Genomic DNA, 18508 nt, shown 5'->3' with positions numbered 1-18508 from the left:
GCAGACTTTCTTACGAACGGACTTGCCTACATACGATCACACAAAAGTCCAACGGATTCGTACGTGATGACGTACACCGGACTAAAATAAGGAAGTTGATAGCCAGTAGCCAATAGCTGCCCTAGCGTGGGTTTTTGTCCGTCGGACTAGCACACAGACGAGCGGATTTCTGGGTCCGGCGTAGTTACGACGTAAAGATTTGAAGCATGTTTCAATAATAAACCCTACGGCAGTGGTTCTCAACTCCAGTCCTCAGGACCCACCAACAGGCCAGATTTTAATTATTACCTTGGAGAGATGCAGACTACAATACTGCAATCACTGAGCAGCAAATGATAACACCTGTGATGTATTTCAGTTATCTTGCAAACCTGGCCCGTTAGTGGGTCCTGAGGACAGGAGTTGAGAACCACTGCCCTACGGACTAAGACTGGGACTCCAATAAAGTTCATGTGCGTGCAAAGGCAGGTGTCCCAATACTTTTGAAAATGTAGTGTGTATGTTTATATATATATATATATATATATATATATATATATATATATATATATGTATATGTATATATAAAGAGAGAGAGAGAGAGAGAGATACACATACAGATCTGGGCACAGGGGTTCATTCTTTGAGCATTATTTCACTAGCCTGCCTCGGAGAAATGTAGGATCTGATTGGGTATTGGTGATGATTGGTGGCTCTTTTCCATCCAGAGGTAGGTGTGACACTTACCAACTCAGCTTTGTCCTTCAGGATCAGCATGACTCCTTTACGGCTATCACATTCCTCCCGACTCCTAGTCCAGGTTTCTTCTTTGGCCTGGAAATAGTAGCAGTTGGATTTAATTAGTTGCCATCCACTGGGGCAGCTGGTGCAGGAATCCTGGATGTTCTCTGGGAAGAGAGGAGAACACAATGAAATCAGTTCTGAGATCTCAAACCCAAAACATGCTGGGAAAAAATTGAAGCTGAATAACGGTTATACCAAACACAATCAGAATGTAACTTTCTGAATACAATACTTAAGACATTCCATCGATGATTTTTTTTATACATAGACCCCAAAGTGTTATCTTACAGTGTAATGATGTGCAATCATGAGTTATTGCATACTGCATTAATTGGGACTTGATAAAACTTTGAATGGGCATAGTCAATGTGTAAGGTGGCCGCCTCTATCAATGACGCCATGAAATAAAAGGTCCAAGATGTACATTAGGAGAGGGAGGAAATTTACAGTTTAATAATATCTTTGGATTCCAGTGGCAGAACTAACGGGGTCTCAAAGGTCCACTTGTGACCATGTGACCAGGCCCAGGCATTCCACCAACATGGAGGGCCACAGGACCAAATAGTGTTTGGGGGCCAAGGCAGGCATGCAGTGACATTTGTAGAAAGGACGATGGTAGGCCAGCACACAGCCGCACTCTGCACACACCAGCTGCTGAGATGCAAATCTTCCACAATGTCCACGGAGCCACACTCCAGACATCAGCCTGGACGGGACATCTCCCCCTCAGATCTCCGTCACCAGGAGCTCGACCCCCCCAAGCCAATTTCTCTATTACTGGCGCCATTTTGTTGACGCCTGCCCATATACACAGATTGGAGTCTTCAACAATATGGCGCCCAAAGCGGCAAATATGTGGTAAATGTCACTTGTTTTGCATCATCTCACCAAACATGGCGCTAGAGATGATAAACTACACTGAAGGGGCAGGTGATATGAAGAGGGGGAGGGGGAGCGCCAAGAGGAGAAGAGAAGAGGATGATGGATCAAAGCCAAGGTCTATGTGACCGAGCCTTCCCTGCATCTGAGCAATGGAGGAGGTGAAGTCAGTATGACAGCTCCAACCAGGCCACACAGAGTCTATGGGGGGTCACTGGGGTCACCAGAGTCCCCCCTCCATGTCATCCCCTTTACATCGAAATCTATAGTGCAAGGGGGAACTCTGCAGGGCCTGTTGTAAAGGGCAACTCTGTGGACCCTGATGTAACGGGGAAATCTAGTGTAAAGAGGGATGTTACTGACCATGATGTAAGGGGGAATTCTAATGTGTTTGGTATAACTGTGAATAGTTAAGTAACTTTATGTTCTCAGTCTGGGGACCTCCCTTCCCTTAAAGTTGTGAAGACATTGAATGTTTTAGGTAAATTTACAGTTGATTAACGACTAACAGTAAGTAGGGATGGGCTATCTGTACCAGTCAAACATGAGTTCGACTCGAACATTGGCTGTTTGCCCGCTCGTCGAACAGCGAACAATATGGGGTGTTCGCGGCAAATTCGAAAAGCCGTGGAACACCCTTTAAAAGTCTATGGGAGAAATCTAAAGTGCTAATTTTAAAGGTTAATATGCAAGTTATTGTCATAAAAAGTCTTTGGGGACCCGGGTCCTGCCCCAGGGGACATGTATCAATGCAAAAAAAAGTTTTTTCGGGAGCAGTGATTTTAATATTGCTTGAAGTGAAACAATAAAAGTGAAATATTCCTTTAAATTTCGTACCTGGGGGGTGTCTATAGTATGCCTGTAAAGTAGCGCATGTTTCCCGTGTTTATAACAGTCTGAGAGCAAAATGACATTTCTAAAGGAAAAAAAGTAATTTAAAAGTGCTAGCGCTAGTGCCGGCTATTAATAAATTGTCAGTCCCGACACATAAAAGTCATTGAAAGTCATTGAAAAAAAAAAAATGCGTGGGAGTCCCCCAAAATTCCATTACCAGGCCCTTCAAGTCTGGTATGGATATTAAGGGCAACTCCGCGCCCAAATAAAAAAAAAATGGTGTGGGGTTCCCCCCAAAAATTTATACCAGACCCCTCAGGTCTGGTATGGATTTTACGGGGAACTCCGCGCCAACATTTAAAAAAAAATGGAGTGGGGTTCCCCCATAGGTCCACACCAGACCCTTATCCGAGCACGCAACCTGGAAGGCCGCAGGAAAAGAGGGGGGATGAGAGAGTGCCCCCCCCTCCTGAACCGTACCAGGCCACCCTTGCCCGGTGGTTTTGGGGGTGTGCGGGCGGGGGGCTTATCGGAATCTGGAAGCCCCCTTCCCTTCCCTTAACAAAGGGGACACCCAGATCCCAGCCCCCCCTATGTGAATTGGTAAGGGGTACATTGTACCCCTACAATTTCACAAAAAGAAAGTGTCAAAATATTTAAAAAAAACACAAGAGACGACTTGGGACAAGTCCTTTATTAAAAATACAAATAAATAAATAAAAAAGAGATTCCAGCGATGTAATCCAATTCTCGATCTCCAGCGATGGATGATTTCTAGTGACTCCAGCGAGGAACATGCACAGGATCCTGCCTCCACCGGAGATATCCAGCCAATGACGCCGTGCCAGCTTGACAGCTCTTATGTAACTGAGGGTGGGGCCACTCGTCACGTGATCCCGTCCCCCCTCTGACAAGGGGAAATGTATGTATGCAGGATCTCCTTCCACTACCTCCTCCTCCACAGAATTATGTATACAGGATCTCCTTCCACTACCTCCTCCTCCACAGAATTATGTATGCAGGATCTCATTCCACTACCTCCTCCTCTACAGAATTATGTATGCAGGATCTTCTTCCACTACCCTCCTTCTCCACAGAATTATGTATGCAGGATCTCCTTCCACTACCTCCTCCTCCACAGAATTATGTATGCAGGATCTCCTTCCTCTACCTCCTCCTCCACAGAATTACAGAATTATGTATTCAGGATCTCCTTCCACTACTTCCTCCTCCACAGAATTATGTATGTGGGATCTCCTTCAACTACTTCCTCCTCCACAGAATTATGTATGCAGGATCTCCTTCCACTACTTCCTCCTCCACAGAATTATGTACCGTATATACTCGAGTATAAGCTGAGTTTTTCAGCACATTTTTTTGTGCTAAAAGTGCACTCCTCGGCTTATACTTGAGTTACCGCCGTCTGCCTACCTGAGCAGCGTGTCATGCAGTCAGACGGCGGCCATTCAAGTGTACAAAAGCCGTGCCTCCTCCTTGTCTGTGATAGGGGAACACTCAGTTTCCCAGCAGTGAGTCAGTATTCAGTGTTCCGCCTATCATGGACGTCCTCTCATCCTCATCCCACAGACGAGGATAAGAGGATGTCCGTGATAGGCTGAACACTGACTGCTGGGAAACTGAGTGTTCTGCCTATCACAGACGAGGACGAGGAGGAGGCATGGCTTTTGTAGACTGGAATGGCCGCCGTCTGACTGCATGTCACGCTGATCAGGTATGCAGATCGGCACAGGAAGGCTGCAATGTATGGACACAGAGAGGTTGCAGATCGGCACAGGAAGGCTGCAATGGACACAGAGAGGTAGGCAGATCGGCACAAGGAGGCTGCAATGGACACATTGAGGTAGGCAGATCGGCACAGGGACGCATGCAATGGACACAGGGAGGCATGCAGCTGCAGATGGGCATTGTTGACCCTCTTTTCCACTTACAGTAGCTGCTGCATTTCTCACCCTTGGCTTATACTCGAGTCAATACGTTTTCCCAGTTTTTTGTGGTAAATTAGGTGCCTCGGCTTATACTCGGGAGGGCTTATACTCGAGTATATACGGTATGTAGAATCTCCTTCCACTACCGCCTCCTCCACAGAATTATGTATGCAGGCTCTCCTTCCACTACCTCCTCCTCCACAGAATTATGTATGCAGGATCTCCTTCCACTACATTCCTCCTCCACAGAATTATGTATGCAGGATCTCCTTCCACTACATTCCTCCTCCACAGAATTATGTATGCAGGATCTCCTTCCACTACCCTCCTCCACCACAGAATTATGTATGCAGGATCTCCTTCCACTACCCTCCTCCTCCACAGAATTATGTATGCAGGATCTCCTTCCACTACCTCCTCCTCCACAGAATTATGTATGCAGGATCTCCTACAACTACCCTCCTCCACAGAATTATGTATGCAGGATCTCCTTCCACTACCTTTCTCCTCCACAGAATTATGAGTACAGGGTCTCCTTCCACTACTTCCTCCTCCACAGAATTATGTATGCAGAATCTCCTTCCACTACTTCCTCCTCCACAGAATTATGTATGCAAGATCTTCTTCCACTACCTCCTCCTCCACAGAATTATGTATGCAGGATCTCCTTCTACTACCTCCTCCTCCACAAAATTATGTATGCAGGATCTCCTTCTACTACCTCCTCCTCCACAGAATTATGTATGCAGGATCTTCTTCCACTACCTCCTCCACAGAATTATGTATGCAGGATATCCTTTCACTACCTCCTCCTCCACAGAATTATGTATGCAGGATCTCCTTCCACTACCTCCTCCTCCACAGAATTATGTATGCAGGATCTCCTTCAACTACCCTCCTCCTCCACAGAATTATGTATGCAGGATCTCCTTCCACTACATTCCTCCTCCACAGAATTATATATGCAGGATCTCCTTCCACTACCCTCCTCCACCACAGAATGATGTATGCAGAATCTCCTTCTACTACCTCCTCCTCCACAGAATTATGTATGCAGGATCTCCTTCAAATACCCTCCTCCACAGAATTATGTATGCAGGATCTCCTTCCACTACCTTCCTCCTCCACAGAATTATGAGTACAGGGTCTCCTTCTACTACTTCCTCCTCCACAGAATTATGTATGCAGGATCTTCTTCCACTACCTCCTCCTCCACAAAATTATGTATGCAGGATCTCCTTCTACTACCTCCTCCTCCACAGAATTATGTATGCAGGATCTCCTTCCACTACCTCCTCCTCCACAGAATTATGTATGCAGGATCGCCTTCAACTACCCTCTTCCACAGAATTATGTATGCAGGATCTCCTTCCACTACCTTCCTCCTCCACAGAATTATGAGTACAGGGTCTCCTTCCACTACTTCCTCCTCCACAGAATTATGTATGCAGGATCTTCTTCCACTACCTTCTCCTCCACAAAATTATGTATGCAGGATCTCCTTCTACTACCTCCTCCTCCACAGAATTATGTATGCAGGATCTTCTTCCACTATCTCCTCCTCCACAGAATTATGTATGCAGGATATCCTTCCACTACCTCCTCCTCCACAGAATGATGTATGCAAGATCTCCTTCCACTACCTCCTCCTCCACAGAATTATGTATACAGGATATCCTTCCACTACCTCCTCCTCCACAGAATGATGTATGCAAGATCTCCTTCCACTACCTCCTCCTCCACAGAATTATGTATGCAGGATCTCCTTCAACTACCCTCCTCCTCCACAGAATTATGTATGCAGGATCTCCTTCCACTACCCTCCTCCACCACAGAATGATGTATGCAGAATCTCCTTCTACTACCTCCTCCTCCACAGAATTATGTATGCAGGATCTCCTTCCACTACCTCCTCCTCCACAGAATTATGTATGCAGGATCTCCTTCCACTACCTCCTCCCCCACAGAATTATGTATGCAGGATCTCCTTCCACTACCTCCTCCTCCACAGAATTATGCATGCAGGATCTCCTTCAACTACCCTCCTCCCCAGAATTATGTATGCAGGATATCCTTCCACTACCTCCTCCTCTACAGAATTATGTATGCAGGATCTCCTTACACTACCTGATCCTCCACAGAATTATGAGTACAGAGTCTCCTTCCACTACTTCCTCCTCCACAGAATTATGTATGCAGGATCTTCTTCCACTACCTCCTCCTCCACAAAATTATGTATGCAGGATCTCCTTCTACTACCTCCTCCTCCACAGAATTATGTATGCAGGATCTTCTTCCACTACCTCCTCCTCCACAGAATTATGTATGCAGAATATCCTTCCACTACCTCCTCCTCCACAGAATGATGTATGCGAGATCTCCTTCCACTACCTCCTCCTCCACAGAATTATGTATGCAGGATCTCCTTCAACTACCCTCCTCCTCCACAGAATTATGTATGCAGGATCTCCTTTCACTACCTCCTCCTCTATAGAATTATGTATGCAGGATCTCCTTCCACTACCTCCTCCTCCACAGAATTATGTATGCAGGGTCTCCTTCCACTACCTCCTACTCCACAGAATTATGTATGCAGAATCTCCTTCCTCTACCTCCTCCTCCACAGAATTATGTATGCAGGATCTCCTTCCACTACCTCCTCCTCCACAGAATTATGTATGCAGGATCTTACCTTTACTCTTCAGCTGTGAAATTGCATCTTCAATATTTTTATCTGGGAAGGAAAAACAATTCACAACAATTAATTGTCATGATGTTTGGGGACTCACATCAGCAAATGTTTAGAAACCAACCTAAAGATATAGTCAGCAGATTGGACAAAAGTGTTTTGAATATTGGCCATCTTAACTGCAGATATTGTACCATCCTCCTTCATAGAACAATGTATGCAAGGTCTCCTTCCACTACCTCCTCCTCCATGGAATTATGCAGGATCTACTTCCACTACCCTCCTCCTCCACAGAATTATGTGTGCAGGATCTCCTTCCACTACCTCCTCCTCCACAGAATTATGTATGCAGGATCTCCTTCCACTACCTCCTCCTCCACAGAATTATGTATGCAGGATCTCCTTCAACTACCCTCCTCCACAGAATTATGTATGCAGGATCTCCTTCCACTACCTTCCTCCTCCACAGAATTATGAGTACAGAGTCTCCTTCCACTACTTCCTCCACAGAATTATGTATGTAGGATCTCCTTCCAATACCCCCTCCTCCACAGAATTATGTATGCAGGATCTCATTCCATTACCTCCTTCACAGAATTATGTATGCAGGATCTCCTCCCACTACCTCCTCCTCCACAGAATTATGTATGCAGGATCTCCTCCCACTACCTCCTCCTCTACAGAATTATGTATGCAGGATCTCCTTCCACTACCTCTTCCTGCTCCTCAGAATTATGTATGCAGGATCTTACCTTTACTCTTCAGCTGTGAAATTGCATCTTCAATATTTCTATCTGGGAAGGAAAAACAATTCACAACAATTAATTTTCATGATGTTTGGGGACTCACATCAGCAAATGTTTAGAAACCAACCTAAAGCTATAGTCAGCAGATTGGACAAAAATGTTTTGAATATTGGCCATTTTAACCTGCAGATATTGCACCATCATCCTTCATAGAACAATGTATGCAAGGTCTCCTTCCACTACCTCCTCATCCACGAAATTATGTATTCAGGATCTTCTTCCACTACCTCCTCCTCCACAGATTTATGTATGCAGGATCTCCTTCCACTACCTTCTCCTCCACAGAATTATGTATGCAGGATCTCCTTCCACTACCTCCTCTCCCACAGAATTATGCATGCAGGATCTCCTTCCACTACCTCCTCCCCCACAGAATTATGTATGCAGGATCTCCTTCCACTACCTCCTCCTCCACAGAATTATGTATGCAAGATCTCCTTCCAATACCCTCTTCCTCCACAGAATTATATATGCAGGGTGTCCTTTCACTACCTCCTCCTCCACAGAATTATGTATGCAGGATCTCCTTCCACTACCTCCTCCTCCTCAGAATTATGTATGCAGGATCTTACCTTTACTCTTCAGCTGTGAAATTGCATCTTCAATATTTGAATCTAGGAAGGAAAAACAATTCACAACAATTAATTTTCATGATGTTTGGGAACTCGCATCAGCAAACGTTTAGAAACCAACCTAGCTGTAAGAGAAGCCCGGAGCAAAGTAAGAAATACATAGGCGAAGGGCTGACATCACAGGGTTAACAGGGAGATGGTATCAGGAGAAAGGGAGGAATGTTTGGTGCCGAGGGGGAGGGGCCATAGAAGTTGTTAAATTCTGTCCCCGCCCTGATGAGTCATCACAAGCGTGGGGGAAAGTTCCAGTGAGCAGACAGCATGGCTGATGTGGAGAGGATCTTGGCCCAGCTTAGGGAGGAGGCGGCGGTGCGGGGGGCTTCATGGCTACAGGACATGCTGGGGACTGTGTTACAAGGCTCTGAGCCTTTGCCAGATACGCGGGGATGGAGGTCTAGACCACCGGATCGGTTCTCCCCGGACCGCCATGCGGGACCGCAGCGGAGAGTGGGGGGTGGTGAAGCTGCTGGGACTCTGTCGGGTCTGGCGGTGAAGCGTGCAGCGTTAGTGGCCAGGGAGAGCCCGGTTAGTGTTCCAGGACAGCAGGGGGGATCATTCAGCTCACTGAACCTGGACCCTAGGGCGAACGTGCGGCCTTCAAGGCGCAGGGACAGTGTAAGTGCGGGCCCCTCCCCCACCCCCAGGAGACAGTCACAGGAGAACAGACACACTGCGCAGAGGAGGATTGTGTCACAGGAGACAGGACACACAGCGCAGAGGGCTATGGCGGCGGTCCCCGGGCTTTCCAATACTGCAGCAGGGGACCGGAGGAGGAGTGATCGTGGGAGGCTGGCAATATTTGGCACCAGAGAGAGTGGAGGCTGGCGGGACTGAGGTACAATGCACTGGTCCTGGCAAGGCTGTCCAGAAATCATCAGGAGGCTATGCTGAGTGGAGGCAGGGTCGGAGGTCGTCAGCTCCTGGGGCAACCAGGGCTGTATCGCCTGGTGGGCTGTCGTCTGAGGAGGAAGAGGGATTGGAGCTGAGGTCCCCAGGAGAACAGTCCGGATCTGACGAGGAGGCGGGGCTATTAACCGGGAGTGTGCGGTCGGAGGAACACAGATGATCGGCTGATGGGTCCACACCTGTGCAGCCCGGTAAGTTACCTTCATCTATGAATATTGTGGGATTGCCTGATACTGTTGGGGTTGATAGTGGCTTAGGTGGGTCCGCTCCGGGTGCGGGGGTTGTGGGACCTTCCGGGGGGTCTGCTGGGTTACTGGGGTTTTTGGCAGGTATAAAGGAACTGGTACAGAAATTTGAGAATGCGGAAAGAGTCACAGCTGGGCCAGCGTCGGCATGGGTTTTGCAAGTTGGGAGTGCCGGGGATGCCAGTGCGGCTGGAGGGAGCTCAGTGGTGCCAGTCGCTGCACGGGCTTTACAAAAAACCTGGTGCTGCTGGAACTGTTTCCGGTGGTGTTAGCGGTTGAATTGTGGGGTGTGGCGTTTAGGGATCGGAAGGTGCGATTTCATGGGGACAATTTGGGTGTGGTGCAAGTGATTAACAGGATTACTGCATCATCTCCGCCAGTAATTAGGTTGTTACAACACTTGGTTTTGAGATGTTTGCAGTTGAATGCTTTCATTCATGCAGTACACCTCCCGGGTGTTGAGAATGTTATTGCTGATGCGCTATCTCGCTTCCAGTGGGACAGGTTCCACGAGTTGGTGCCGGAGGCGGAGCAGCACGGGGTGCCTTGTCCCGAATGGTTGTGGGGGATAGCATTGGCCTCATCGCAGGATGGATCAGGAAGTCGGTAAGTGAGGTGACATGGTCGGCATACTCGAAAGTATGGCGTGAGTGGCAGGTGTTTGTGCAAGAAGTGGGTGATGAGTCAGTGGATGGTGCAGTGGGGCTCCTGGTGATGTATTATGTTGCAAGAATGATGGAGGAGGGAGTGGCTGCATCGGCACTGCATAAGAAGTATGCGAAAAGGACGTTTTGTTGTTATATTTTCATAGGTCAAAGATGTATCAAATGGGAAAAGGGAGGTTGGTGCATGTTTTCTCAGTGCCGAGTTCGGCATTGTGCCCAGTGGAAGCAGTTAAGAGATTTATGGGTATCCGCCCCGGGGGGGGGCCCTTGTTGGTGCATTTGGATGGGGTTCCGTTATCGCATTATCAATTTGTGGCCGTATTTAGAAAATGTTTAAGGGTTTTGGGTTTGAATGAGAAGGAATTTTCGTCTCATTCTTTTCGGATTGGAGCTGCGACAGAGAAATGGGATGGATGCAGAGGCTGTAAAACGCATAGGGCGGTGGGAAGCACGGAGGTTCAAGATATATGTTCGGCCTCATCTGGTGGTGGGACTGTAAAATGTTAGTTGGGAAGGACTTTGTTTTCTGTTATTGTTTTTGTGTTATTTTCTATTACAGGTTCGGCGGCAGGCCTGGTTTGGATAATGGGCCATTCCTTTGTGAGCTGGGGGGCCAGGAGGGGAGATGTGAGATATGAAGGTAGGCAGCTGGGTTTTGATAGGCAGGAAGCCTGCATCAAGTGGTTTGGGTTCCCGGGTATGTTGTGGGGAAGATTGATTTCCGAGGTGCATCGCTATGCGCTTAGGGACAAGGCACCGGATGTTTTAGTTTTGCACTTAGGGGGAAATGATTTGGGGGTGAGATCTATGGTGGATATATCGCGGGACATCAAATTTGATGTTTGGCGTTTGATGCAGGAGTTTCCAAAGATGGTCATACTTTGGTCCGACATGGTGGCTTGGACAACATGGAGGATGGCCAGGTCGGTTGAGGGTGTGAATAGGGCACGAAGGAAGATTAACCAGGAGGTGAGTAAGTTCATGGTGAAGAATGGGGGTTTGGCTATTAGGCATTTGGAACTAGAGTTCGAAACTTGGAGGTACTTGAGGAGAGATGGCGTTCATTTAAATGATGTGGGTATTGATCTGTGGGCGTTGGAACTGCAGGACGGTATCCAGAGAGCTCTTCGGGTGTGGAGGTGCACCCAAGGGTAAGGTTGTTACCTTTGGGTGCTGTGGCGGGCGTTTTGGTCTTTGCAGGGGAAAGAAGATATGGCACAATGAGAATTTCGGGAACTAGCATTGCTATGGTACTGCTGGTCCTGATGGTGGTTTCCGGCTAACGGAGGTTAGACGGGAAGTGTTAATGGGGGCACTGTGGTCATTGGTTGTCTCTGAGCCAGCTTGTCGGCTTGAGGCCTATTATTACATTAAGAGAAGGGCCGCAGTGCAATATTGTTATGTTACTGATGTTTACGAATCTCCTGCAAAGACCAACGCTAGATAGATTAGGAATCTTTGAATAACAGATGTGTTTTTGTTATGATATTTAATTGTTTAATAAAGTAGGCTGCTACGGCCTTTTATAACTCCAACCCTTTGGTCTGGTCTTAATTGTTTAGAATAAGGTTAAGAGATTGGGTTTCAGGTAATGGGTAATCACATCTGTTATACAACAGTCATGCAGGATCTAATTCCACTACCTCCTCCTCCACAGAATTATATGTGTATGATCTCCTTCCACTACCTTCTCCTCCACAGAATTATGTATGTAGGATCTCTGTCCACTACCTCCTACTCCACAGAATCATGTATGCAGGATCTTCTTCCACTACCTCCTCCTCCTCCACAGAATTATGTATGCAAGGTCTCCTTCCACTACCTCCTCCTCCACACAATTATGTATGCAGGATCTTCTTCCACTATTACCTTCACAGAATTATGTATGCAGGATCTCCTTCCACTATCCTCCTTCACAGAATTATGTATGCAGGATCTCCTTCCACTACATCCTCCTCTACAGAATTATGTATGCAGGATCTCCTTCCACTACCTCCTCCTCCACAGAATTATGTATGCAGGATCTCCTTCCACTACCTCCTCCACAGAGTTATGTATGCAGGATCTCCTTCCACTACCTCCTCCTCCACAGAATTCTGTATGTAGGATCTCCTTCCACAACCTCCTCCTCCACAGAATTATGTATGTAGGATCTCCTTCCTCTACCTCCTCCTCTACAGAATAATGTATGCAGGATCTCCTTCCACTACCCCCTCCTCCTCCACAGAATTATGTATGCAGGTTCTCCTCCCGCTACCTCCTCCTCCACAGAATTATGTATGCAGGATCTCCTTCTACTACCTCTTCCTCCACAGAATTAGGTATGCAGGATCTCCTTCCACTACCTTCTCCTCCATAGAATTATGTGTGCAGGATCTCTTTCCACTGCCTCCTCCTCCTCAGAATTATGTATGCAGGATCTTACCTTTACTCTTCAGCTGTGAAATTGCATCTTCAATATTTGTATCTAGGAAGGAAAAACAATTCACAACAATTAATTTTCATGATGTTTGGGGAGTCACATCAGCAAATGTTTAGAAAACAACCTAAAGATATAGTCAGCAGATTAGACAAAGGTGTTTTGAATATTATATAAGATATATAATATCTTAACTGCAGATATTGCACCATCCTCCTTCACAGAACAATGTATGCAAGGTCTCCTTCCACTACCTCCTCCTCCACAGAATTATTTATTTATTTATTTTTTCTTTTTAAAATATTTTATTGAGTTTTACAACAGAACAAAGGTATGAATAATAAGGTTACAGAATCAAGAATTCAGGGTTTTTTTCAGCATAGCAAAAATACAGAGTAAATGTACAGTGTATACATTGAAATTCCACTTAATGTACTCGGTCGACGATAGTGGATGTATGTGTTTCAAGGGGGGTATCAGCGACTGTGTAGGGAACTAAGTATTCGTGGTCAAGTGTCCCTTTGGTTCGAAGCGTTCATGGTGCATCTGTGGTTTTGTAAACCAGTGGGGCATTGCGTGTGTTGGAGAGGGAATGGGATAGGAGTGACACATTATTTGTATGTCTCGGGTGGAGTCTAACTAGTCTCCCTCCGGTGGAAATTCAAGTACTTAAGTGGGGAATGTCAGTGTCTGTGGAGTTTCTATAATGTAGCCAACAGGCCCAGGTGTTTTGAAATTTAGTGGGAGTTTATTTTGCCTGGTGGATAAGTTTCTCCATGTCGGCCGTTTTCTCTACACGGCGGAGCCATTCAGAGACTGTAGGTGGGTCTGTGCTTTTCCAATGCACCGGTATACATTGGGTGCAGTATTAATCAGGTGTAGGATGAGGGATTTTTTGTACGTCCTTAAGGGAAGAGAGGTGTGGTGAAGCAAGTATTGTGCTGGGGTGAATTCTGGAGTGTATGTTGTGATTTGCGAGATCAAGTGATGAATTTCCTGCCAGAATGGTTGGATCATTGGACAGTCCCACCAAATATGAAGTAGTGATTCTTGAGCGGAGTTGCATCTCCAGCAGAGCGGGGAGACACTGGGTAAAAATCTGTGTATTTTATCGGGTGTCCTATACCATCTGGAGTATATTTTATATCTGTTTTCTTGCGCGGAAATGTTGATGGTCCTTTTGTGTACGTGTTCATGTATGTTGTCCCACTCTTCTTTTGAGAGGTCGGTGGCTAGTTCCGTCTCCCATTGTTGGTTTGTCCTGGTGTTTAGGTTGTTTTCAGAAAACAATGGTACGTACAGTGCTGATATTAGGTGTCTCTGGGGTTCCGTACTGGTGCAAATGTGTTCAAAGGGGGTTAGATCTCTATGCCAATGTGCTATAGATGGGGTGTGCTGGAGAAAGTGGTTGATTTGAAATATTTAAAAAAGGGTATGTTAAGATCTGTGAGGACAGAACATAATGCCGGGTAAGCGAGGAGATCCTCGTTATGAAAGAATTGGTGGGCTCTGATTTATGGATTATTAGTGGAGTCCGGCGTAATGTGTCCTAGGAGGCCCGGTAGGAAGTCAGGATTTTGGGTTAGTGGGGTCAAGGGCCCAGGGTATGGAGTTATATTGAGTGATTTGCATGCTAAGTTAAAGTTAAGCAGTGTGGGACCTATTAGTGGGTGGGTGGAACATTCTTTTGGTACAGTTGGTTATCCAGGGAAGGTGTGATATTGGTATGTGAGCAAAGGTGTTTTCAATCTGGATCCAGGCTTTGTTGTGTGCGTGTACATGCCAATCGACAATTCTCGTGAGTTGGGATGCCCAGTAATACTTGTGAATATCTGGGAGGCCTATTCCACCTTTCCGTTTGGGTATGGTCAATTTGTTCCAGTTCAATCTGGGTGTGTTCGAGGACCATAGGAAGGTTCTACACATTCTTCTGTACGATGCAAAAAATGAGGAGGGGAGCTTGATGGGGATCGCTTGCAGGAGATAGAGGATTCTGGGAAGGACATTCATCTTTAAGATGGCGGCTCTGCCAAACCACGAAAAGTGACCCTTGTGCCAGTTGTGTAGGTCTCCTTGGATTTTCTGCATGGCTGGTAAGAAGTTTGTGGCATATAATTCAGATAGTTTGGTGGGAATCTTAGTGCCCAAGTATGTTATTGCATGCGGTTCCCAACTGAAAGGGAAGCTGTGTTGGCATTGGGCCACAGTCTTGGTCAGGAGCGTAATATTCAGGGCTTTAGATTTGCCAGAGTTGATCTGTAGGTTGGAAAGTTGTTTGAATAGGTCAAAGTCTTTAAGGAGATTGGGAATGGTGGTTATGGGGTCTGAAAGGAATAGTAGGATGTCGTCCGCATAAGCAGCGAGTTTGTATTGTGTATGTTTGATGTCAAACCCTTTAATGTCGGGGTTTAATCTCAATCTGCGGAGGAAGGGTTCCATGGTCAAGACAAAGATGAGGGGAGAAAGAAGACATCCCTGGCGTGTACCATAGGTAAAGGAGAAGGCGTTCGACATCGGCCGTTAACCCTGATTCTTGCGGTAGGGGATGAATATAAGGCAAAGATCATTTGAAACATGCAAGAGGGAAGTCCCAGTGCCGATAATGTTGCTGTCATATAGTCCCAGGCCATTCTGTTGAACGCCTTCTCCGCATCCAGGGATAGAAAAAATCCTGGGGATGAGGTTGTTGTCAGCCAATGATGAATTTTTGTGGTATTATCCCTGGCCTCTCTGCCCCGGATAAAGCCAACTTGGTCAACTGATACCAGTCTGGGGAGCAAGGGAAGAAGTCGGTTTGTCAGAATTTTGGCGTACAGTTTCACGTCTACGTTGAGTAGGGAGATGGGGCGATAATTAGAAACCAGACTGGGGTCTTTTCCTTGTTTTGGGATGAGAGTTATGTGGGCCTCAAGAATATCTTTGTTGGCGAGGGGGGAGGAGGTTAGGTTGTTGAATGCCTTGACAAAGTGGGGAATGAGAGTTGTAGAGAATGACTTGTAGTAGTTTACTATTAGTCCATCTGGGCCCGGGCTCTTGCCCGTATTTAATTTTTTCAACACAGTCAGGCTTTCGTCAGTTGAAATTGGAAGGTCTAAATCCAGAGCTTCTTCCATTGTGCCTCCACAGAATTATGTATGCAAGGTCTCCTTCCACTACCTCCTCCTCCACAGAATTATCTATGCAGGATCTACTTCCACTACCTCCTCCTCCACAGAATTATGTATGTAGGATCTCCTTCCACTACCTCCTCCTCCACAGAATTATATTTCTTGTACTTATCTCAATACTTCTATGTATTCAGGAAATCTTATTACACAATTGAATTGAAGAAAAGACAGATGCATTAAATACTTACCTTTGCTCTTCAGCTGTGAAATTGCATCTTCAATATTTGTATCTGGGAAGTAAAAACAATTCACAACAATTAATTTTCATGATGTTTGGGGACTCACATCAGCAAATGTTTAGAAACCAACCTAAAGATATAGTCAGCAGATTGGACAAAAGTATTTTAAATATTGGCAATTTTAAATGCAGATATTGTACTGTTAGAATATTATTCCAAATTCATAATTCGGCACTTATAGGTGTTATATTATATTCATGGCAAGCTTGCAAAACATATTTGGTTTTATGATTAATCATAATAAATAGAGTATGTGTGAATGACCTTGATCAATTGATTTGACATGATTCTTCTTCTAAAGCTGAGCTTTGCTGGATTTTTCTGGTGTAGCCAATTTGAGTATGACATATAAGGTATCTTGGTATAGAATGTCATGAGAAGACAAAAATAGACACGTGTCCACGTAGCTAAAGGAATATACATTGTGGATTATATCCTGTTAAGTTAAGTTAGTTTGTAGTTCTAGTCATATTAATAAGTACTAGTATATAGTTACTTAATGTAAAGTTGATAATATGTGTTCATATTATATAGATGTTTGGTTATATGACATTACATGATCAGCCCATTATTTCAAGTATGGAGTGTTACATGTGGGCTTGTCAATCCTATGTCATATATGACTCTTAGTTACAATCTTTTCTTGGATAGCATATTGCTGAAGTTAGCAGAAATGAATATGTGCCATACAAGGTTCTAAGTTGGTGTGAGGTTATGACGTTCACACGTTCACATGTAACATATAAAGCCAATGCTTCCATATTGAAGGTCACACAGTCAGACACAGACAGACACACACACACAGACACACAGACACTAGGATAGATGACACTGACATGTTTACAAGACACTTTGATAAGTTGGGACAGCTGTCAATTCTGCCAGAAGACTTAGAACGTCATTTCCTGTTTCTTCTTGAACGACACACAAGACAGCATGGAGACAGACAGCAGCCATGAAGCACACATGCTTTCATAAGCTTATTACAGCTTTATAACTTTTTATTCTATTTCATATATTTTTACCTACACTGAACTGAACTATTATATTTTTTACATTGTATTTATGATGCCAATTGTGTGACAATAAACTCACACTTTGTTTTAAGTCAGTTTGACTATCAATGCTATTCATCTAGAAGCGCCTCTGAGATACAAGAATATTAGATATTAATAATATTCTTCATGTACCATCCTCCTTCATAAAACAATGTATTTAAGGTCTCCTTCCACTACCTCCTCCTCTACAGAATTGCGTATGAAGGATCTCCTTCAACTACCTCCTCCTCCATAGAATTATGTATGCAGGATCTTCTTCCACTACCTCCTCCTCCACAGAATTATGTATGCATGATCTCCATCCACTACCTCCTCCTCCACAGAATTAGGTATGAAGAATCTCCTTCAACTAACTTCTCCTCCACAGAATTATGTATGCAGGATCTCCTTCCACTACCTCCTCCTCTACAAAAGTATGTATGCAGGATCTTCTTCCACTACCTCCTCCTCCACAGAATTATGAATGCAGGATCTCTTTCCATTACCTTCTCCTCCACAGAATTATGTATGCAGGATCTCCTTCCACTACCTCCTCCTCCACAAAATTATATATGCAGGATCTCCTTCCACTACCTCCTCCTCCACAGATTTATGTATGCAGGATCTCCTTCCACTACTTCCTCCTCCACAGAATTTTCTATACATGGTCTCCTTCTACTACCTCCTCCTCCACAGAATTATGTAGGCAGGTTCTCCTTCCACTACCTCCTCCTCAACAGAATTGTGTATGCAGGATCTGCTTATACTACCTCTTACTCCCCAGAGTTATGTATGCAGGATCTGCTTCTACTTCCTTCTCCTCCACAGAATTAGGTATGCAGGATCTCCTTCCCCTACCTCCTCCTTCACAGAATTATGTATACAGGGTCTCCTTCCACTATCTCCTCCTAACCAGATTTATGCATGCAGGATCTCCTTCCACTACCTCCTCCTCCACAGAATTATGTATGCAGGATCTCCTTCTACTACCTCCTCCTCCACAGAATTATGGATGCAGGATCTCCTTCCACTGCCTCCTCCTCCACAGAATTATATATGCAGGATCTCCTTCCACTACCCTCCTCCTCCACAGAATTATGTATGCAGGATCTCCTTCTACTACCTCCTCCTCCACAGAATTATGGATGCAGGATCTCCTTCCACTGCCTCCTCCTCTACAGAATTATGTATTCAGGATCTCCTTCCACTACATCCTCCTCTACAGAATTATGTATGCAGGATCTCCTTCCACTACCTCCTC

The 18508-nt window shown here is 45.4% G+C and overlaps 1 protein-coding gene across 4 annotated transcripts in view; it reads right to left on the bottom strand.

Annotated features, from left to right (window-relative positions):
* The window catches only part of LOC141133712 (CD209 antigen-like protein C), a 123988-nt gene that overhangs the window by 14723 nt on the left and 90757 nt on the right, over positions 1 to 18508 (bottom strand). For 2 of the 4 annotated variants that reach the window (XM_073623228.1, XM_073623232.1), the window contains exons 7-12: positions 16160 to 16201; positions 12811 to 12852; positions 8510 to 8551; positions 7884 to 7925; positions 7135 to 7176; positions 727 to 887 (exon numbers count right to left, since the gene is read on the bottom strand). In XM_073623228.1, the coding sequence (XP_073479329.1) occupies positions 727 to 887; positions 7135 to 7176; positions 7884 to 7925; positions 8510 to 8551; positions 12811 to 12852; positions 16160 to 16201 (371 nt within the window). The remainder of the gene's footprint in view (positions 1 to 726; positions 888 to 7134; positions 7177 to 7883; positions 7926 to 8509; positions 8552 to 12810; positions 12853 to 16159; positions 16202 to 18508) is intronic. The other 2 variants (XM_073623229.1, XM_073623230.1) reach the window with 2 other exon arrangements.

The sequence above is a fragment of the Aquarana catesbeiana genome, linkage group LG03 (assembly GCF_042186555.1).
Source record: "Aquarana catesbeiana isolate 2022-GZ linkage group LG03, ASM4218655v1, whole genome shotgun sequence".
NCBI classification, from domain to species: domain Eukaryota; kingdom Metazoa; phylum Chordata; class Amphibia; order Anura; family Ranidae; genus Aquarana; species Aquarana catesbeiana.
The sequence above is the reverse complement of the archived record's forward strand: the minus strand, read 5'-3'. Positions and strand labels throughout refer to the sequence as shown.